The following is a 24,592-nucleotide window of genomic DNA, read 5'->3' as shown; positions in this document are numbered from 1 at the left end:
AAATACTTGTGAATATCTTGCCCTCGGTGGCCCTCGACGACTGCATACACGAGCTAAAATATGCTTGTTCAATAACTACAGGATACCATAATGGATTTCACTACAATGATGTAGGCCACAACTGAAGTAAAGTAAGTATGTAGCTTTATTCATTCCAAAACCTTTATCATGATCTCATGATCAATCTCCTGTGTAATAAGCCTCGTTACTACTACTACTACAGCTAATCGATGGTAGCACATACTACACTGGTGATATTAAATAGTCCAGTTGCAGTAATTTGATAGAAATGCATATGTGAGGTCCATTGCATTGTTTAGCACTAATACTCCACAAAGTACGAATATAAGGCCACATATCATTCTGCCTTTTGTGATATTAAATCAGACTGTTTAACACTCCGAAATAACCCATCACTGCACTGTTATAATATGCTGTTTTAGACAATGTCCAACACACGAGTTGCTCTATTGTAAATCCAAACCCGAAACATGCACCAAGAACTTGTCTCAACTGTACGCACAGATCTGTCCTCTAGAGGGTCCAACACCCATCTGCCCTTAAAATACTTGAGGCTTAGTATTTATACTCTTCCTACAATGTACTATTGGTTATAATAATGCAAAACATAATTTATAGTATAAAATAGTTTAACAACATTATCAAACACTCTATAATATTCCCTACTTTGCTAGAACAAGTTTAAGATGTTTTCTAAACACACAAAAATCACATTAATATTGAAATTGCAGAAATAAACATTCTAACAATGCTAAATGTTCAATTATCTATATTTTGTTAATTAGGCTCGAGATTTAATTCCTACCATTTACAGAGGATGGGAACGAAATACATTATTCTTTTATCCAAACATTTTCCATATGTTAATTTCCAGAATCTGATCTTGGTTGTTTATGGTACAAAGGGTATTGTAACTACTATTGTTTGGTATTGCTATTATTCTTCTAAAAGCCTTTTTCCTGTTATCGAAAAGTAATTGAATTTAATTATAGCTGGAGATATAAGAGTATTGATCTAGTAGCATGTAGTGCAGGGGCGGTAACCATAAGCCTGGAATGTTACAATTTCATCTTGATATTCCACCCCAGGACCAGATGATGTTCAGTCATTTGTTGCAACACCTTTCTCATGTGGGCAAGCCCTTTCTCCTTCATATGTACAATTGCATCTGGGCAGATGGCACGTTTCCCAGATGCTGGGATGAAACTACTGTCATACCCATACCTCAGCAAAGTGCAAACACCTTCCTTCTAGCTACTGCCCCATTTCTTTCACCAACTTTGTTTGCTTCATGATGGAATATATGATTCATGCCTGGCTGGTATGTGGCCAGAGTTTCACAGTTTATTAACCACTGCACAATGTGGATTTCAAGCGCACCATTCTGCAGTTGACCATCTCGTTACTTTGTCAAACTATGTCATGAACAGTTTCCTTGAAAATACCAGACACTGGCTGTGTTTTTTGATTTGGAGAAAGCCTACGATACCTGCTGGAGGACTGGATCATCTGTATTCTCTACTCATTGGGCTTCTGAGGCCACCTGCCTCATTTCCTTTGGAAATTCTTAAAAGACAGAGTTTTCACAGTACGTGTGGGTCCTGCCTTGTCAGGCACCTTCACCCAGGAAAATGGGAAACCTCAGAGTTCCGTCCTGAGTGTTAATCTCTTTGCTGTAGCCATTAAGCCTATTATGGCCTGTCTCCTGGTGGTCATCTCTGGCTTGCTTTTTGTTGATGATTTTGTGAGACATTGCAGATCTCCATGGACTTGTCTCCTTAAGCGGCATCTTCAGCGATGTCTCAATTGTCTTTACTCATGTAGCATTGACATTGGCTTTTGATTTTCCACTGACAAAACTGTTTGTATGAATTTCTGGCGGCACAACAGGTTTCTTCCACTGTCTTTACATTTTGGGCCTATTGCTCTTCCGTTTGCTGAAACTACAAAATTCCTAGTGCTCATGCCTGATAGGGAACTTTCTTGGTCCTCCCACATGTCTTACCTGGCCGCCCACTGTACCTGCTCCTGTGTCCCCTCAGTGGTACTTCCTGGAGAGCGAATCGGACCGCCCTCCTGCGTTTGTGCCAATCCCTTGTCTGTTCAAAACTAGACTGTGTGTTTCGTTTATGCATCTGAACATCCATCCATCTTACATCGTCTAAGTACAGTCCACCATCATGGAATCTGTTTGGCCACTTGTGCTTTCTACTCTAGCATGGGTGAAAGCCTCTATGCAGAAGCTGCCAAACTACTGCTGTCATACTTGTGGGAGCCACTGTGATGTTTATGTGGTTTCCTGTTCATGTCAGTCTGATGGGAAATGATGCCGATGACACTGCTGCCAAGGCTGCAGTTGCAGTCCTCCAACCTCGGCCCGCTAATTCTTACATTCCTACTGATGATCTGTGTTGCCGTCTGTGAGCAGGTGGTGTCACTTTGGCATCACCACTGGTCTTCCCTTCATGGGAACAAGTTCCAGGGAATTAAACCTCTTCTGGCTGCTTGAGTGACCACCTCTTGGCCCTATCGCCACGAGGAGATCATTTTAACTAGGTTGCGTATTGGGCACTATAGTTGTAGCCATCGCCATTTGTTAAGTGGTTATCCCCTACCACTTTGTGTTCATTGTCGTGAACCTTTGACAGTTCACCATTTCCTGAGCGAATGCTCTTTTTTTAACCACTTTGTATGTTTGTCATCTGAGTTATCGGCCATTTTAGTGAACAACGTTCAGGCTTTCTACTGAATGAAGGGCATTTAATCATTAGTTCAGGATCTCCATTGTCTCTTTGGTGTATTTTGTGGACCTTCCTTCAAATTGAAGTCCTTGTTTTTAGCTCTCTTTCCTTCCACTGATTGGGCTCAACACAGTCACTTTTAACTCTTTAATTTTTTTTTTTTAATTTTTTTTTTTTTTTTCATATTAGTGTTCTAATGTCCTGATTTGGGCCCATATGACCTTAGTTGTTTTTGTGCCCTAAAACAAAACAAAAACAAAGTGGTAACAATAGTGGACATGGGACCATCAGGATTTGACCGTCGATCAATGGAAACATGTCAGATCTGTGGGTGACTCACATTTTTGCTACAGTAGGTCAATGTTTGTTTCCCCAAACACCATCATTGAGGTGAACGGTGGCTCGAAACTTGCAGCACGCCACTAACACAGACTGGTGGGAGCAGTATTATGCTATGAGACACATTCTTCTGGGCTTTCATGGGACCTGTGGTAGTAATCAAAGACACATTGACAGCTGTGCACCACCCGCAGCCCCCCTTCATGCTTGATGTCTTCCCTGACACCTATTTCATCTTTCAGCAGTATAATTGTCCATGTCTTGGAGCCAGAACCATGCTACAGTGGTTTGAGGAACATTATAGTGAACTGAAGTTGATGTCTTGATGACCAAATTCACCTGTCACTATTGGGTGCTGTCACCACATATGCAGATCAGAAGCTTGTTATTTACGCAAATTGCGTGACCTGTGTGTGGACATCTAATGCCACATACCTCCACCAACATACCAACAAACTGTCAAGTCCATGATAAGCAGAATCAGTGATGTATTTTGTCCCAGAGAAGGACAAACAAGTTATTAAGCAAGTGGTCATAATATTTTGGTCATCAGTGTAAGTACACTATAAATTTCTCTTTACGTTCTGTATAATTTTCCTTGTGTAACCCTTTGAATGTAAAGATAATGTTTTATTGTCACGCTCTACTGATACCAGCACTGTCAGAGTCCTGATTCATTGGTACTCTGTTTAGTTTCATATAACTTACAAAATTCAGCACTAGATGTTGCTAGCATGATTGGTATTGATGCTCAGCATTTTGATTTTGATTTATTTTGATAGTTATCAACTTTTCAGCGTCTAACAATTTAGTCTGACATTTGTCCTAAGTAGAGGACATACTGATGATAAAATTCTTGAGTAATTGGAAAATGCCAGTGATACAGAGTATTTTTGTGAAAGTAGCAGTGGTTCAGAAAGTGATCATGATGTTCTTGCTGATATATTGAATGAAAGTGAAGACGTAATGGAAGATGCGGAGTACACTGAAATGACTGCACTTGAAACACCAAAGCAGCTGCCATATCCATTTCATGAGCTTCATTGACCGAAACCTATGAGCCAGTGGGTTCTTCTTCAATTAAATATTTCCATTTTTTTTTCACTATAGTGTTACTTCAACTGACTGTTACTGAAACTAATTGCTCAGCTAAGCAGTTTATATCTAAATGTGCTGCTACTTCGTCCAGCCCATATAAAACTTGGAAGAATGTCACATTAGCTGAGGTAAGATGTTTTATAGCATGCTTACTGAATATGGGACTCAACAAAAGACCTACAGTGCTTTCATACTGGAACGCAAAACCACCTTGGGCGTTTCCATGGTTTTACAAAATCTTTTCTGCTCACCAATCTAGCCATCTAATGACATCATTTTATTTTGATGAGAGTGAGAAATGCCCAGCACCAAGCCATCCTGATTGCAACCTATGTATCAGACACGAGCCATTGGCTGATCAATGCCAGTAATATATTTTGGCATCATTACAAACCACATGAGTGGCTTAGCATTAATGGAAGTCTAGTTGGTACTAAATGTCATACTAACCTGTTACAATATTTACCAAACAAACAGCACCACTGCTAGGGAGTTACGTTCAAGAAGCTCTGTGACTCCATTCTGCACTGTTGTCTTGGGTTTTATATTTACAAATTTGCCAAGAAGCAAGAAGATAAGAGTGAATTTCAGGACATGGTTTAGGATACTGAATTTAGGTAATTATTTGAACAAAGTTTATCCCTTTTTCAGATAACTTTTTACATCTCTACTGCCTGTAAAATGCTTTTTCAAATTAGATATCTGCATTACTGGAACTATAAGAAAAAACAGAAATGTTTTACCAGACCAGTTTAAAAAGAAATTTGGAGTCAGAGAAATTATGTACTGTAAGTCAGGCCCAGTCCTAGCTTGTGCATATTGAGAGAAAAAATCTCATCGAACCCCTGTCCTCTTCGTGTCTAGTAAAGTAGGTGCTGGTGATATTGAAGTCCTGCATAAAAACAAAATAGGGAAGAAGTAAGAAATAATATACCAATACATGGCTGGAATAGACACATCTGACCTGATGTTGTATGCCTATTTGGATGAGAAAAGACTTTCCATAACTGGAAGAAAATAGCATTCGAAAATATGTCTATAAAAGAACACAATAAAGGAAGAATAATTGATTACAGTTACCTATTTACAGTAATGGTAATTACAGCTTTGTCATTTGAAAGGTTACAAGAAAAAAATGCAGATGATAGTCCTAGTGATTCTCCAGGTTTGAGAAAACTTCCAGACAAGAAAGAATCAAGATACTGTGTATGTATTAGTGAAGAAACAAAAAGGAGGTCAAGCAATGTTCATACAATGTGTAACAAGGGGTTACATGTTGAATGCTTTCCTAAACACAAGTGTTGGGTGATAAGGGCAACATTCATTGGACAGCCTGCAATGTACTATTCAGTCAATATAATTATCATCTCTCTAAATAATATTAATAATTTCATTTTTCTTATGCGTTTCACAATGAAATTCATATGGATTTTATAGACATCAACAAGTTTTCTATAAATCAGGTGTAGCACACAGTATTATTATTATTATTATTATTATTATTATTATAGTTGTTGTTGTTATTAAGTCACTGTCAAGGAGAGTGATAAAACACAATCAATTTTCATTGCATTTTTTTTTCAGCCTCTTTTTTTTCTTCCTAAAATCCTCTTACGTATTTACTGTGTTTCTTCTACCTCACTTCTGTCCACTTCTTTCCTGTTTTCTTCTCTTTGAGCATTTGCTGAAATTTCTTTTTTCTTATACTTTTTCTCTATGTTTTTCCTTGTGTGTCATTTCTTCTGTGGATGTTCGGTTTCGTGAAGTCTTCCATGGGTTTCTTTACCCTGTTGGTTTTCACAGTATTAATTGTGACTATGTTAAAAGTCTTCTTACTCAATCTATTTTCATTCATCCTACAGATGTGTCCGTAGAACTTTACTCTTCTTTTCCTGATGTTATTTTTAATCGCCTCTGCCTGTTTGTACAGTTCTCTTGTCAGTCTCTTTATCCAGATCCCCTCATCCTGAACCAGAACGTATATCTTCAGTATTTTCCTCTTTTTTTTCATCTCCTTGATTTTCATTCTTTCCTTGATTGCTGCTGTTTCTGAGGCATATAAGGCCTCTTGTAAGACTACTGTACTATACTATAGTGCCGTAATTTGGCATTGATAGAAATACTTCTTTTATTGTAATGGTTTGATGTAAAGCAGTTTGCTTTTTATAGTTCTGTTATCCTTTCTTCATTGGATGTCAAGTTCAGTCCAGTTTTCCGTATAATCTCTTCCAGGTATTTGGAATTTTCTACTTGTTATCTTTCTATACTTTGTTACCAGTGTGTTGTTTGTCTGTTGATTTTGTGTTTATGTGATGCATTTTTTTCAGAAGAGATTTGCTGTCCTGTTTTGGCTGAGATTTTCTGTAGTGTTTATAGAGCTTCTTTATATGCAAAAAAATTAAATTTGTATTATTTTTTGAAAAAAAAAAACCTTTTTATTTGGTCACTAATAAACTTCATACTTTTGTGGGTAAGTATTACATTTTTTTATATATTTTTACACTGAATACCACATGATATATGGCAATTGAAGTAGAACATTGCCTGTCAAGATGAAAATGAATGACACTTTTAGCACTCACCACTCAAAATGGCAGACTGCAAAAGGGTTAAAATTAATTTGTTTATGTCCTTCTCTTTCTCAGGGCAGGGATTTGACAGACATCTGTTTGCATTACGCAGACTTGCAGAAAACAAAGGACATGTACCATCAGTATTTGCTGATGAAGCATATCAGAAAATCAATAAAAATATCCTTTCCACATCTACGCTTTCATCAGATATTGTTATGGCTGGTGCTTTTGGACCTGTGGTTAAAAATGGATATGGAATTGGGTAATTACATTATTTAAAATTTATTGAAATTTTGGAGTATAAACTTTGAATGAAAGTGAATATCTGTTACAAAACAAAGGCTGATGCACTGATATATCAAAGGCTGTGGTGGTGCTTATTTGGGATCTAGGTATCTTAATTTTTCATCCAATTCTGTGATTGAATAAGAAATTACTTCATTTGATGTGTTCATTTGTGTGATAAACTTGGCAGTGCTATTACCACTATAATTTTGTTTGATTATACTTTATTTCGTTCAGTACTGTTTTCAATAGGTTAAAAATAATTACCACAATCAACTACATCTATGAAAGTTAATGGTTAGATCCACTTGCTGCCCCGACTAACAAGGAACCTCTTAAGTGTGAGTTCACGAGTCAGTAAGGCTGATTTGAAAGTGTTGTGTTAACAGTTATGATGCGAAAAAGTTTAGCTGCTAATGACTCACCACACACATCAGGAGGGTGACAGAAAATGATTGTCAAGAATGAGTGTCAGGGAGGTGCAGAGATCAACCTTCTACGGGATGTGTGTATTACACTTCACAAAATGGACATCATCAACATTCAAGAAATGCTCAAAACAAATCATTAACTTGCACCATGAACACGAAATGGAAAAATGGCATGTCACAGTGATCACAAAGGTTTGCACCATCAAAATCAAAGGCGAACTGCTTGGGAGTTAAGAAACTGTGCAAGCTGTTCAGCTAGTTATCCACTCTTAATGAATGCATGTAAATTCATATTGGTGTAACAGGGTGGTGAGAAGTTATGGTATATGATGGCATGCAACCAAATGTGAAACAGTCTGTTGTGGAGCTTATCATGAAACTGGCTATCTTTTAAGGTGTAGCTGCAGATAGTTAGATTATATGTTTTATACTCATGGAAAGAAACAAACATCCAGAGGATTAATTTGTCCAGTGGTTCCAGGTGGTATGAATTGCAATGTCACATTTTTTTCTAGAGTGATAAGTTTGCTCTAAAGGAGTATGATTTTTATACACAGACCAGGAAACAAGCAAAAGCAAGTCCTTTTGACCAGTTACTGACCAAAAGCAATACTCATACACCCATTTATCCACTCTTGTTCTCTGTGACATAAATATTCCCTAGTGCCCATGCAAGATCATGCATGTGAGAAAAGATCATAAGGGGCAAAGCACCACCAGCTTCTCACAGCACAATAAATAACTTTCCACCAAATTTTCCACCCAGATTAATAGTCGGCATAATTGTATATGAATGTGTCAAGGCACTGATGTTAGTTGATCTTAATACAACTCTCTTGGTACCTCTAATCTCCAGGATTCCTTTCATATATATATTTCCTCTTCAAATTCGGATTGATCAGAGTTGAGAACAAAATTCCTTACTGAACGATAGGATAAGTTTGTTTATCTTCTCAGCAAATTTTCGAGCCGATTCTGCAGTTTGCTGTGCATCATCAAGTTGACACTTTCGGTGAAATTTCATTATCTTACATCTTCCAATTCTGTAGCACTGTCTGGAGTTATGCAACCATCCACTGCTTCTGTTAAAATCACTGAAATGTAAATCACATGCAGTCTGATGCGCATAACATGTGCATCCTGTTATCTGTATGGAGCATCCTTGAAATGCACAAATACCAATTTTTGTAACACATGCATCTTGTCCTCCATTGAATTTTCATAGTTTTTCTTATGGACCACATGGTCATATTGCTGTGGACTTCTTCAAAATCTGCTCTCTTCCATGTACGTAATTGTGTTTAGTACCTGCTCTTGGACAACAATTGTCCTTCACTATGTTTCACTGGAGACAGGATTTGTGGCTCCCTGTCCAACGAGGATGATGAACTACATGGTTAGACACCTGTTTCACTTGCTAAGCACATATCATCATCGTTGTACTCCTTATGTACATTGTCAACTTCGCCAACTGTTGTTGTAGACATAATGCAATGTTTGCTTTGTTTATCTTTGCAATTTCTCTGTTTTGTATCAACACCACTAGCACTCTTGTGAGTTACTCGTCAACTAAGCAGTTCGACTATGCTCCATAGCCTCATGCTGTGCTCACCATTGGATACCTCCAGACCCACTCCCTGTTGCCATTAGCAGCTGATATTGTAGTTGCATCGTAGACAATATGTGGGGCGTTGAATGCCGTAAATGTCATTGGTCGTTTGCGACCTTGCACTCAAGGGCTTCCTTGTAAGTCTGAGTTATTCACTTAAAGTGCTAATATAACTAGCCACTCCTCAGAATTCAAAGTCTGGCCATCTGCACGATTTGAGAACATAGTATCTAGAGGAAGTGTATTCTACCATTCGAGCTGTTGTGGTGCTGTATCTGCTCATGGTCTAGTGTTAAATGACACACTGTAAATGCAAAACCACAAGTTTGTGTCCACTCCTTCATTTGTTTGTTTATTTTTTTAACTCATTTCATTTGCCTCCTAAAAGCATGTCTGGAACCTCAAAGATAATTCGTTTCCAATTTCTAATCCATAACTAATATCAAAACCATCCGAAAACATTTCCACAAAAGTGCTTGTTACTACCTCAAGATCAGAACAATAAGCTCAAGAGTTTCCTTGCCATACAGTAGTCATCAACCACCCACCACCAGTCACTGCCCCATCTGATGTCAGCTGGCAACCAGTCAAGTGATTGTGATGCAGCACATCTTGAGCACCTTCCTGCTCTCACATTGGTCAGCATAAAACTGTTTAGTATTGTAGTTTGTTCTTCTGTGCTAAATAACTTCGATAAACCAAGTGAACAATGTGCAGTAACATATTGGTGTGTCCATTACTGTCACATCATATGATGTGAGGAATATTGAAATATTAAACATTACGTAAAACAAAATTGGGTTGGTGCCTAAGCTCAAAACATCAGTGTGTGGTAAGTTGGCTAGTAGCTTATTACGACTGTATTAATCAATTGTCATTTTGTACTTGAAGTTTTAGCATTTGCCTTGTAATTAGGTATTGGATTTGGCGTACTTGAATCTTTTGGATGTTATTTAAGTGTTACAATATAGTCTCAAATGGAAGGAAGTCTGAAATTTGTGACACATTGTTGGCTTTGGATTTAATAAAATGCTGAAAGCAGTGGAGTCTGCTCAGATTTGTGCCGTGTGTGGGGTGACTGTTATCAGAGAAATCATATCAGAAAATGTTTCTCTCCATTCAAGAACGATCTTTCTGACCTGACTGATTTTGCACATTCAGGTCCCAATAATTGGTAAATGTGATAACTACTGTGCAACATTTGCATTTAATGGGTAAGGCACAGAAGTCTCGTGGAGGAGTACTGCATGCTCTGATTTAAAGCAGCAGAACTCAAAGAATCGACTATATCTGCATTTTTGCTTGAACATCCTCAGTTCACTCATCAAGCAGTATTGTTACTAGTGACAAGTTATCGTGCTTTCATGATAAGATAAGATAAGATACTTTATTGTCACATAACTGTTTTTATACAATCATTCGATTGAGAACATTGGTGACCTGTCAGTCTTTAACCTAAGTTGTAACAGTATTTTATATACTACAAGAAATACATAATACATACATTGCTTATTATAATAAAAATACAACATTATATTTTTAAATCTTTTGGTAACTCAACGAATCATTACCATAGCCTTCACACACCTATATGAAGTATGGATGTACTGAACGGAATACAAACCACCATTCAAACTATAATTCTATATATAAACATGAATATAACTTTGTAAGAAGAAATTAATGGCTGATCACTAGCAAAAGACACCTCCTCAAGCAAAGAGCAATGTCAATAAGAAAATTTTACTATTGGTGGCACAAAAAAAAAGATGTTTGTTTACTTCAAACTGTATCCCAGGGGTGTGTCCATCGCAGCTGGCATTTTTTGCCTATAACTGAGATGCCTTTTGATCACAATGGAAGGGAAAAAAAAATAAGAAAACTCTAATGAATGTTCGTACTGCACAATATAGCCTGCCTGCACTTGGATACTTTAACAAAAGAAGTTATCAAGAAAATTCCTTTCCAGATAAAACTGTTCTTTGAACCTGGATTGACAACATTGTTACCTTCTTACAAGTATGTTGCTACAAATGTGTTAATCTGAGCGTTGTCAGACTATTTTAAATAATCTGAGAGAATATATTTTTTCGTGTCTAATTTCTCTCTTATGTTTGCTGTTGTGTCCAATAATCTAATGGAAACTCGATATAAAAATATGCACTGAACTAATATGGATGAATTACAGCTTAGCATGATAACCATCAGACAAAAGTCTATTTTAACAAAACATACTGGGAAAGGGGGGGAGGGGGTCGCATTATGAGGCATACAGTATCATAAATTTTGCACCCTTATGTATACCGCAGGGTTCTGAAAGCAGCGGAAAGGCTCTTGATGTAAAACTTTTCTGAAGTTTTTTTTATTGATATTTGATCTGGCTGCCTGTAGCTCTCGCACACGAGGTAAAAGGTTGTCTCCAACAAGATTGGAAATGAGAGCTAAAATGCAGCCTTTGTTTTACTGTGTGAACATGTTACCATGCAGCTAGCAACCAGCTGTCTTATTTATCTCATTATCATTAAAGATTTGAAAAAGATTTTCTTAAGAATTCTGTCTTTGGCACTACCCCTAACGCAGAACAACACAAATGGAAAGATGACGACACAGCTTTGACTGCAAAGTGTGAACAGTCGCAGAGCAATTTTGTAAGGTACAAATAATGTACAGTTTTGAAACTAACAAAGGAACGGTCCAATCAGACATGTCGAAACCTGCCCTGAAATTTTTTGCACAGGAAGAATAACACCAAAAGAAACACAATGTCAAAAATTTTAGCTGCTAAGCCACACTGCAAGTATTTTTTTAAAAAATGTTGAAAATTGCCAAATTCGTAGCTTGCCAGACAGCTGGAGAAACGTACACTCCTACTGAAGAGCTATAGAAGACAGGATATGCGCAACACAGCAGGTACAGATTGGTAAACAGTAGAGATGGGTCGTTCGCGAACTAATGGGTCCAAACGAATGGTTCACTAAGATGAACGTAAGGAGCGAGGAACGAATTCTAAGGAACGGTCTTTCATAGTTCACTTCGATCGCAGCTTTCCACTTATAGTTACCTGGAACGGGAAACAGTCGGTCTCGTTCCGGCAACGGCATGTCGGCCAGTCTCGTTCCAGTCTCATTCGTGTCTGTCTTCGTCTTCGTCTCGGTCTGGGTCTCAGTCTCCCTTGGCTGGACTCATCCTCCTTCATGGGGCCACTCATCACAGTTCCTCTGCCGACTGCTCCTAGTTAGTCCAGTATCGAGTTGATGTTTGTTTCGTTCACTGCACACGCCCATTACAGATCTGTTCCAAATCTTTTTTTTTAACACTGAACTTCCGGTTCTATTCGTCTTCTATTCAGCGACTGGTAATTGCAATGTATTTTATAATTACATAAAAATTACATGGTATATAATACATACATCTTCTCGGTTAACATAATAAGGGCATGTTAGCTTACTTCACTATTTCAATAAAGAGCTGAAGACATACTTATAAAATGGCAAATTTTTGTTATTACACATGCAAAGTTATGGCACACACGAGTGGCCATTTTCCGTCTTTTTTTGATCCAAGGTAAAACAGCTTGTTCATTGTTATGGAAGGCAGACAGGTTTACAACCGAATGAAGCCCGCACTCCATAATCGAGTGTCTGGTGTCACATTTTGGAAAGAGAATACAATAACCTCTACAATATTATTTCAATGGTACAGGGTGGCGCACGGAAAATCGGTCCTGAGTACTAGCTCCTCATTGCTGCCCACCAGTCGTCGTCTATTGTTTTCGAAGTTGTTGTTTGCATTAGCTTATTTCTTATTTCTTTACTGCCTAATTATTATATGTTTATCTATTCTGCTTGTAGTGGTCAACAAATCGTGCGTAATTGGTGAGCAGTCTGTACTTGGGGCCGGATTTTCGTGCGCCATCTTATATTATTTCACTGCGATCAGCCACATAATGCTACAATTGGCTAAACAAGAGGTTTTGCAGAATCACAAAAATTACTTCTAAAAGTGTGTGAGAATTCTGTAATGAATAAAAACTCTGTACTCCAGAGGGGAGGCAAGTGGCCCCGGTTTGCGCCTTCCATCTTCATTCACCTATGCTACTAATTTTCAATTTTTCATAAGAACTATATACCACGCACAAATGAACAGTGAATGAGTAAAAACAAACGGTTCCCAAAAAAGAGCGATCACCAGTGAACTAGTTCCCAAGGTTGAACGAATTTTCCCACCTCCAGTGAACAGGTAACATGGCACAACATGATCATAATTTGTAAAATGAATTTCAGTTTCCATTGGTAGTTTCTCTGACACCATTGTTCGCAGATACTATTCACTTGAATTTCTAAATTGTTTAATATCTGTAATAATTAGCAGTTGCCTTTGTAATATCACTAATTATTAACAGTGATGATAAAAATTAATTAATTTTCTTTGTGTTTTCTTTGTGTCTGCTTATTAATTGCATCTGCCTTTATGTAGGTTCGAAAGATTCTCAGTAATATGGTATCCAGTTAATGCTTACAACCTTGGAAATGTGAGAACATGGCATGCAATCAGAATCGCCTACTTCTCCCAAAAACCTACAAATGTGTTTTTAATTAGGTAATTTCTTGGACATTCATTTGAACGAATTCGACATTTTATTAGAAATTGCAGAAATATTAGACGAAACAGGAAGTAACTCATGATTCTGTGTGTTGTGATCTGAATAATGATCGTTATGCTACTTACTCCATCCATTTAATGCTTACAACCTTGGAAACATGAGAACATGACATGCAATCAGAATCGCCTACTTCTCCGAAAAACCTACAAATGTGTTTTTAATTAGGTAATTTCTTGGACATTCATTTGAACGAATTCGACATTTTATTAGAAATTGCAGAAATATTAGACGAAACAGGAAGTAACTCATGATTCTGTGTATTGTGATCTGAATAATGATCGTTATGCTACTTACTCCAGAGCAAAAATCAGTACCTTCATAGTTCAAAGAAAACATGGAGAGTAATAGCTTTCAGTGGCAAAGAAAAGGCTGTAAATGTTTTTTATGAAATGAAGGTGGAGAAAGTGCTTAATGTTAAGCTGTCTCAAAAGCTGGTTTCATTTCATGAAATCTGAACATGATAATGTGGAAAAGGAAGAAAGACTTACACATAATATGAAATACATGCCAAAATGAAGCTTGCAAAAGTGTGAAAGACAAGATAGGATTGTTCGACCTGGTTAAACAGGAAATTATATGGTAAAGGAAGTTGCAAAATTATGAAGTTTACATCAAGTAAACATATACAAGAGATGTCATTAATAGCTAATACTACAGAGAGATTTGTAACTGATGTGAAGACAAAGCTTCTTTTTATCCCCTAAAATGGGAGTAATAGGTATTACTACAGAGAGATTCATAACTGATGTAAAGTCAAAGCTTCTTGTTATCCCGTAAAATGCTGTGTATAAAGCCTATTAGTCAGGTTTTGTGCAAGAACTGCGTGCAAACCACACTTTATCATTTCAAGTGAAAAAAAACACAAAGCTGCTTTTGCAGTCAAAGAATGCTATGACACATTCATACGCAACTATGCCAGTGGTAATTATCATTGTATTACTGTTTCCACAGTTTTATATTTCTCTTCAGGGAAAGTTAGACCACAATTTAAAAAAAAAATGATCATTTGGTTCTAAAAATCTTGTAATCAGTGTAGAAAAATCTGGAAAAATGGGAGAGATTAATTTTCAGTATTGCATCTGAAAAATTTCTTTCCCAGTTACATAAAATAATTCATTACTTTTGTTGGATTCTGGGACTGGACATAACATCATCTCTTCAGGACGACAACACTAAGACTGTTAATATAATTCAGATACCGAATGGAACTAACGAGTGATTCAGCCTCTCCATAAATTAATTTTTCAACGGTATAAAGCATTTTTCAGAAAACTGTCTGACAATACGTCTGACAGCTCTTCGTCATTCCAGGTTTATCAGTGAACAATATTGTTAAATTTGAGTCTTTTTTATATTGTCAGTTTGCATCACCACATGTTACGTATTTGATCATGCATGTGTGGTACACGGTGCAATGTGCAGAACAATGGCCATGACCATTTGTGTAACTACTTTCCAGTTCTATCTAAATAAAACTATTAATTACAGTGAAGTGATTGAATGCATTCTTATTTCATTTAACAGGTGTGCCTTGTGTAAGGAAAATGTTTGTTCTCATTATCCGATAGACACTTCACATTTTTGTGATGACTACAGGGAATAAAGAAGGAACTGTTTTATTGTTAGTAAAACATACATTACTAAAAAATTATCATAGGAAATGTGCTACAGGAATTCTTATAAAATAACTCATGCCAACAAATTAAAGTTCCAATTGATGGAAATTGTCTGCAGTGCAACATCGTGTAGGCCTTGATTTTCTTTCTTCTGCTTGTCACTTGTGTAACAATTACATATGGACCAGTGTAGCTGTCAATATGAAGTGAAAGTTTTCCAAAGTTAATGATTTGAAATATCATCGGCATGGTTTAAGTGCTTAAAATTTGCGTGTACGCACTTTGGACTTCACATTATATGGCGCTACTTTTATTGTTGTGGCTGCATCTGCTTATTCGCCAATTCACGCACCAGGAAGGAAAGGCTATATGAACCACAGTTCTAAGCATTTCGTCATGTAGCAAAAATGAGTGACTTTTAACATTAAAAAAATAATAAAACTTGCAGTGTACCTTTAGCAGCTAAGATTTTGACAGTGAATATCTTTCGGTGTGTCCTTCCTGTGTGAAAAATTTTAGGGTAGATTTTGATGTGTCGGATTGGACCATTCAGTTCCTTGTAAGAAAGGTTAGTGTATGAGGAAATAATTTGCTGCAACTGAAAGAGTGGCCTCAAAAAAAAGTCTGAAAATTAAACCACCAAATGTGTACAGTGAATATTTGATTTCGGCTTCTGCTAACATGAAAAGATAAGCATTTTTAATCAGAACATAAAAAGATGAACACAAAAAATGCTGACAGAAATGTATAGAATACATTATCCTTAAGGATACTGTGATTCAATCTATGAAAACAGGAACATGAAAAACATCAGCTACTCAAATAATCCCAATATTGTAACTGATAGTGCTTTGTAAGTAAGTATGTAGAGAGTCTAATGAATGAATATTATGACAGGAAGAAACCAAAATAACAGTAAGAGGGTCACCAAGTAAGTTAGCACATTGCAGTAACAACATTACAGTTAAAATTTACCTAAACAAATAGATTGATGTATAAGCTTGTAATGTTTGTTTGTTGTGTTGACGAGTATGTTTTTATGAAAGCATATGCCAACTGTCATTTTTTTATTTGAAGTTCTAGTATTTTTCTTGTCATTGTGTAGTGAATTTTGCATTTCTGAATCATACAAGTATTGTCTAAGTCTAATGAAACAGTGTCACACACACTGAGGGCAGGAATTGTTGGCGACACCTACACAGGACCAGTCATCTTTACCCAGCATCTCACAGGTGGAGCAACTCACACTTCCTGCAGGTTACATTGCCTCCCAGGCTAGAAGATGTGCTTTTGGTGATATGAAGTGTAATGTGACTACCACATGAGGTGTACCAGCTCACTTCTGCATTTCAGTGCAGAGCCGTCTTGATAGCAGCTACACTGACCACAGACTGAGGCTGAACTGATGCTGATGGTCTGCTACCTCAAAACCACTAAAACACTAGTACAGACAGAACATTCCCACTTGCCTGGTGTGTTCTTGAACACAAGATTTACTTTTCAGAGAGAGAATAAATTGACATACCTTTCATCAGGAAACTGATGAGTGAAAAATGGTTTTTTCTTTTACTGAAACTCCTCCACTTTGCTGAATATACCTTATATGATCCACTAGGCACTGCCAGCAGTAAACTATTCACAATTCACCTGATTATGGAGCATCTTTGGCATGAATTCAACTCAGTATACATCCTAGAAAGGAACATCACTGTTGATGAATCATTGTTACTCTGGAAAGGACGGCTTGGATGGAGGCAGTTTATTCCATCAAAGTGCAAAATATTTGGCATAAAATTTTATGAAGCCTGTGAAAGCAGCTCCAGGTATGTATGGGACTTTATTGTTTACACTGGAAAGGACACTAATTATGGTAGCCACTATCCAGAGGAAACAATAAGCTCTTGAATTGTTTAGAGCATGCACATGATCTACTCAGGAAAGGCCACTGCATTTATCTTGACAACTGGTAAACAAGTCTAGATTTGGTGAGCTAACTTAGCAGAAATAATACCATCATTGTAGTACAATGTGGCAAGACAGGAAGGGGTTCCCTGCCTTTGTAAGAAAGAAAAAACTGCAGAAATGAGTGTACATACCATGGTACAGAGGCAGGCAGATGGTAATGAAATGGAAGGACAAAAGAGGTGTTGTTGTGGTCAGCACCTTCATGATGATAGATTTTTAGATGTAAACTCAAAGAAGGGAATCGTTCAAAAGCCACTTGCTGGTTTTGGTTACAACACGGATATGGGAGGTGTGGATTGGTATAATTCTCAGTTGCAAAGTTACCAGATGGCCAGGAATCGACTGAAAAAAATATAATCAGAAGTTATATTGCCACTTGTTGAACATTGCATGCTTCAGGGCATACATTGTGTACAAGAAGAATGGTGGTGAACAAAGTAGAATGAGCTTCATGATTAGTCTTTGTGAACAGTTGGCCATATCTAAATCACAACAAGGATGATCTGTAGGATGTCCAGTTTGAACACAGAAAGTAACACACCTTGCAGCCAGGTATTTTCCAGACCTTCTGTTGCCCACAACAAAGAAAAGACCAATAAGTAGCTGTATGGTGTGCATGAGAAGAGACATTCACAAAGAAACTTCGTACTGGTGTGGAGGGTGCAAAGTTCCCCCGTGTGCAGCACCTTGCTTTAAAATATTACACACTGAAAAGACTTGTAATGTCATGGAAATAATGTTTTGTCAACTTCTGCAGATTTTTTTAAAATTCATTCCCAACCAATATCAGTTTACATTTAAAAACGAAAATGTGAAGGAGGGCTTTAATGTGTGCGAAAAGTACACACCACCCCCACGACCGCCGCCACTGCACCAGGACGCACTGGCAGATATTACCTACTGACGAAGAGGTGTGGGTGCATGAATAACCCACTTAACAGGTTAAAAGGCCATATTTATATTTGTTTGTTCAACATTCCACATCATAATGTTTATCATGAATATGACTATGGGACATTTGACTGACTAATTAATGAACAACTACATGAAAAGGTCTTTTATCAATGCTGTGGACCAGAACCTAAGGAAAGTTACAGAAGGATTAGGGAACACAGTAAAAGTGTATCATGTTGTCATTAATGGTACAGCAGTACTAATTTTGAGTATGGACCACTGTCCCTGGCCACTGAGTTTGGCCTCAGTGACCAGAGAGAGAGAGGTCACACGTGGGCATGTGCGTGTGCGTGGGCGTGCGCGTGTGTTTTGTCTACTTTAGAAAAAGGCCTTTTGGCCGAAAGCTTAATATGTATGGCAGTCTTGTTGTGCCTACTTGTGACTCAACATCATCTCTATATGGGGAGCAGCGGTCTTCCCTTTTCTTAATATTGTCATTATTCCATGTTGGATTTTTCATTGTTTGATACATTTATTTTTGTGTTCTAATAACTTCATTAAATTAATCTTTGCAGGTATAGCATTTCTGATGATCGTCTTGGAAGTGTTGTAACTACATATGCTCAAGAGAGAGACGGCTCAGACTTTGTTTCTTGCCTGAAGACAGCATTTGAAGACATTTATAGTGTTCTTGTTAAGAGTAAACAATAGTTGCCTACCAGTTCAATATCTGTTTAATAATTTATGCAGTAAGATATTTTTCATTGTACAATTTATAATTTTAATGTGTTACTGTATTGAGAAGGAATTCTTTATTTTTTTTATTTTTTTATTTTTTACATTGTGTAGTTGGTTTTGTCTGATTACAGGATATAAAATATTCATGAATGCTTTTATTAGGTATTTTCTGTCTGTTTTGTTACCCTTGATTTGTTAGTTCCATCATATCATTCGAATAAAAATGATGGAATTTCATAACATGTGAGAACTGGTGATTTAATGTAAGAGTAAAATGTCCGCAAAACTGACACCATATACAGCAGTGATTGTGGAAGTCCAGTGTGGAAACAATGTAATATGTAATTAATATCATGTAAACTTTCACATAATCATGAAAAGTATTTTGTCAGTGTGAGAGGTTACTAATTTGGATGAACAAAGGACACACACACACACACACACACACACACACACACACACACACACACACAGAGAGAGAGAGAGAGAGAGAGAGAGAGAGAGAGAGAGAGATGTTAGAAACATTTATTACAATGTATGTGATAAAAAAATTTACCAGTAGCTAAATAAACTGGGTTCTGACTATGTCTGGCTCATCTGATTCAGTTAAGTGTGCAAAAACTGCAAGAAACCCAGTTTTTGTATTTATTTATGATGTTTGACATATTTTTCACACACTGATTTTTTTAGAAGTGGGACTTAACAAAAACATTGGGTAACATGCCCATATTTTCCACAATGTGGATATGGAGACTGATAAGGACTTTCACTGTATTTTTAATTGAATAATGAAAGTTTTATTTGAATGGTTCTATAAATTTCGAGGGCTTTGACTCATTATCAGTTGTCCTTTTATGAAAAATACAATTGCATTATGATTGTTAAAGTGTCTCTCTCTCTCTCTCTCTCTGGAATCGATAATGAGGCTATTGGTTTATTTGGGAATGATTACTCATTCATCTATTTCATAATGATGGAATCTTATGATGTCAGCTATCAGCTATGCACAGAAGCAATCTCCTCCTGAAATTGAACTGTGTGGTACATGGCTCAAACAGGATGAAGAGAACAACAGCTTGTAAAGACACATTTGTAATTATAATATATTTAAAAAGCATCATGAAGGAGTAGAAGCATGTACAACTGGGGTTTTCAACATTGTCTGTGCCACCCAGTATGACCATGCACAGATGGCTGGACCACAGGGATTGGATACTGAGGGTATGAAAAGAAAGCAGCTTCTACAACAGTATCACCTGATGATGTCAGTGAGGTAGGTCAACAAAATATTGCACCAGTGATACAGGCTCATCCAGATGAAAATCCTGGAAGATTTTCAATGTTTCATGACCCATCTGTGCCATTACAATTTACTACAGCAAATAGTACCTCTATTGTCAACATGTTGAACACACCATTGTACTCTGCTGGTTTTTCTCCATATCGAGGTACTTGCAGTGCATTCTTGACATGATAATACTATAAAGCCTGACCCCAGAGATGGAGTACCACATGTGTTCAGCTGCCAATAAACTTGCCATAGTCAAATGCACTACTCAACATCTTGTCCATGTGCACTCAGCTGTTTGCCAATTCTGTTTTTCCAGGGTAGAAGAGAGAGAGAGAGAGAGAGAGAGAGAGAGAGAGAGAGTGTGTGTGTGTGTGTGTGTGTGTGTGTGTGTGTGTGTGTGTGTAATTGGGGGGGGGGGGGGGGGCATCAAATGTAGGAGTGAAGTAACTTAATACACAAGTGATTCTACACCGTCAAGTCACCGGTCAAAAGCCTGAACAACCACCTTTTGCTTTGCGGGCTGCTGCTAGACTTGCAGGATGAGAATCAGTGAGGTTCTGGATGTTACCAACAGCAATGTGAAGCTGTGCTGACTCCAGTGCCGTGGCTATCTGCACTAGGTCTCTCAGCTGATGATCCAGGGTGCGAACACCCTGGTCAAGGGGATCTCACAGAATCTCAATTTGGTTTAAATCCAGCGAGTTTGGTGGCCAGAGGAGTACGAGAAACTCATCCTGGTTCTCTTCGAACCACACATCCACTGTGAGTAGTGTGACACATTGGATTGTCCTTCTGTTAGATACCATTGTACTGGGACAAAACAGACTGCCTATAATGATAGACATGGTCCCCAAGGACAGATCCATACTTACTGTTGTGTTACTAGAGGAAGCCGAAAGGCACGCATTTTAGCTCACGCAGGCTGGCGTGAGGTCTGGAACAGGACAAGGGAATTAGAATTAGAAAAAACGGACGTAGCTGGTGGAATACTTAACTTTAATCCATTAATGGTGAACGTCGCTCTTGACCGTACATGATTCACAGTATCAATAGTAACTGGTAATGGCGCCTCGCTAGGTCGTAGCAAATGACGTAGCTGAAGGCTATGCTAACTATTGTCTCGGCAAATGAGAGTGTATTTTGTCAGTGAACCATCGTTAGCAAAGTTGGTTGTACAACTGGGGCGAGTGCTAGGAAGTCTCTCTAGACTCGCCATGTGGCGGCGCTCAGTCTGCAATCACTGTTAGTGGCGACACGCGGGTCCGACGTATACTAACGGACCGTGGCCGATTTAAAAGCTACCACCTAGCAAGTGTGGTGTCTGGTGGTGACACCACACTTACGTTGATCAATATGCCTTCCAGAATGACGATATTACTCAGGGAATGCCTTGAAAACATTCCTCGAGACTACAATGTTCCCTCCTCTGGCCTGCATCCTTCCAACAATTATTGCAGTGTGTTTAGGTTTGTAACACCACACTCCATTATCTGGAGAACATACAATGGATTAACCTATAAGAGTACACCATGGAAAAGAAGACAAAGTGCATGAGAACACTATAAGAGTGAGTTCAGTTCAGCTACAGACTGAGAAAAGAACACTTGGCATACACAGGTCCATTCTGTTGTAGTCTTAGAGAAATCAAGATTCCTGACTAGCACTTGGTGCTTCGAGATGGTGGCCCTGTAGACGTGTGGAACAGCCGTCGTGTGGAACAGCCGTCGTGTCCACACTATGTTACTGACAGCTTTGTGGACTCTCTCATCCTGATGATCTGAGATATGAGAATGCAACAACACACGAGCTGTTCCAGTCTCTGCTGATGAATCACTCACAGTTGAGGAGGACGTAATCCTTTGCTTTCCATAAGCCGTATCTCGTAATAAACAAGAACTTGTGTGTTGTTGTTGTTGTTTTTTTACTTCTACAGGTTCTTACAGATAAAATTGTATGTAGGTGGTGATCCTTTATTGCAAGAAATGCATGTCACAATACAAAGACTGTTTGGTTTTAATACTCCTTTGCTGCCAACCCAAGCTGCTATTGTGATTGCTTGCAGCCAGATCTTTGGGTTATATGAAGTTTACAGCAGTACCTTAGGAAAAGAATCTTGACGCAAAGAGTCCTACATACATCAGCAAGCCTGGGTGTGCAAAATGAAATTGAGATCTGTCGCAGTTAACTATTTCATCTCAATAATTGTTCACCACCTCAGAATAGCTCAAGTTGATGGCGAGGTATTGACTGTTTAACTGTCCTCAAATTTGCACAAATAAGCCAGTAACTGCACCCCGTGAAATCTCTGCCTTAATGGTGGTTTCTGATGCAAGTAAATAGTTAATGGTAGCAGACTAATGATGTTGGCCAGCCCATTGTTCACCAAACCCCAATGCTGCCTGGGCTCCCTGAGGTGTGTTACACTGAAACACAAGAAAGCTTATAAAAAAGCAAGCTGGAACTGATACCACTTGTGAATAGTTCAATCTTGCCAAATAATTAATTTTTTTCCATTTATATTTCAGCTGGACATGATTACGTATACTGTGAGTATTTTGGCTTTTCCTTTCAGTGTAATTAGTTTTGCTGTAGATCATATTAATTAAAAAGTTACTAGCAACTGAAAACATTACTACTATACAAGACAGGAAATTTAGACTGAGCTAATATACGGAATCTGATGTAGAAAGCACTCATTCCACTCTTCCTGGGAACTTGTTTTGATTTGCTGGAAACTAATTAACTTAAGAGATATTCATAATTGAAGTTTGGGACCAGCCATAACACTTGTTTGATTCTCAAGTTTATTATTATACTTTCATAAGCCTAATTTTTCTGGACTGGATGATAGCCTTCATTGAGCAACTAATAAAAAACTTGGCAAAATTAATATAAAGGATTATAAATGCTTGAATACAGCTGCCATACTTAACAGTTAGGGAATTCCCAATTTGGATGTATAATCTGGTTCCATGAGCTTTCATACACAGTTCAATTCAATTCAATTCAATTTTTATTATCACATAACATGCCTTATACAATCAAAGATTGTGACATAGGTGACTTGTAAGTTTTTACACTATATATAACAATACTAAAAATAGACAATAAACTAATAATATACATGGTGTAACATCTTCAAAGAGGTATTTTAATTACAATTATAATGCATTGTTACCATTCATGAAATCTTCTACACTATAGTAACATTTATCTTTCAGATATTTTTCCAGGTCTCTTTTGGTGCCTTTTATATTTGGGTCATTCATATCTTTCCATATTTTATTTACAAATTTCATGCCCATATAGTATGGGGTTTTTTCATATGATTTTAAACGGTGGGTAGGTAACATGTAGCTCATTTTATGTCTTGTATCATATTGATGCAAGAAGAAGTTGCCCTCAAAAAGTTGTGGGTTTCTTTTCATGAAAGTGAGAGTTTCATAGATGTATATGCTTGGAATGCTCATTAGATCCAGTTTTACAAATAAAGGTTTGCAGTGTTGCTTTGGTTTTGCTCCCACCATTGCTCGGATGATTCTTTTTTGTAGTCTAAAAGCTCTAAGTAAATTTGTTTTTTCAGACACCCAGAAAATTATACTATACCTAATGACTGAAACAAAATATGCATTATATACAGTTTTTCTTACAGCTAAATCAGTAATACTATACAAGATATTCATAATATATACAAGGCTATTCAGTCGACCCAGTATGTTATCCACATGGCGACTCCATAACAGGTTTTTATTGACTAACACGCCAAGGAATTTGACACAGTCTGCAGTCTCTAATTTTTGTCCATATACCTTATTTCACTTATAGACTGTGCAGATTGTTTTGTGGTAAAATGAACAATTTCTGTTTTCGTAAAATTTAATGTCAAGTTATTGTTTTTGACCCATGCCTCCACTTCCCCAAGTGTTTGTTCAATATGACGAATTAGGTCTACCTCATTTTTACAACAGACTACAGCTGTTGAGTCATCTGCATAGAGGATAGTATCAGACTGGACCTGACATGGCATATCATTAATATAATATAGAAAAAGCAGTGGCCCTAATATTGAGCCTTGTGGAACACCTAATTGAGTGTTTTTCCAGCCAGAGAGAAATTTCTTGCTGTTGATGTTAATAAGTACTCTTTGTTTTCTGTTTGCCAAGTATGATGACATCCAGCTAAGAGATTTGCCTTGAAAACCATAGCGTGCCAATTTTTGGAGAAGCAAGTCATGATTTACTGTGTCGAAGGCTTTGGACAGGTCACAGAAGATGCCTGACACACACATTCTATCGTCAAGACATCTGCTGACTTTTGTGACTAATTCA

The 24,592-nt window shown here is 37.6% G+C and overlaps 1 protein-coding gene across 2 annotated transcripts in view; it reads left to right on the top strand.

Annotated features, from left to right (window-relative positions):
- Positions 1–19,213, top strand: part of LOC126469732 (carnitine O-palmitoyltransferase 2, mitochondrial) — a 152,536-nt gene extending 133,323 nt beyond the window's left edge. For both annotated transcript variants that reach the window (XM_050096934.1, XM_050096935.1), the window contains exons 12-13: positions 6,845–7,034; positions 18,811–19,213. In XM_050096934.1, coding sequence (XP_049952891.1) covers positions 6,845–7,034; positions 18,811–18,946 — 326 coding nt within the window. In that variant the 3' untranslated portion in view covers positions 18,947–19,213. The remainder of the gene's footprint in view (positions 1–6,844; positions 7,035–18,810) is intronic.
- Positions 19,214–24,592: the final 5,379 nt, after the last annotated feature.

Source organism: Schistocerca serialis, chromosome 3, assembly GCF_023864345.2.
Source record: "Schistocerca serialis cubense isolate TAMUIC-IGC-003099 chromosome 3, iqSchSeri2.2, whole genome shotgun sequence".
In the NCBI taxonomy this organism is placed as follows: domain Eukaryota; kingdom Metazoa; phylum Arthropoda; class Insecta; order Orthoptera; family Acrididae; genus Schistocerca; species Schistocerca serialis.
This window is presented reverse-complemented; position numbering and strand designations above follow the sequence as displayed.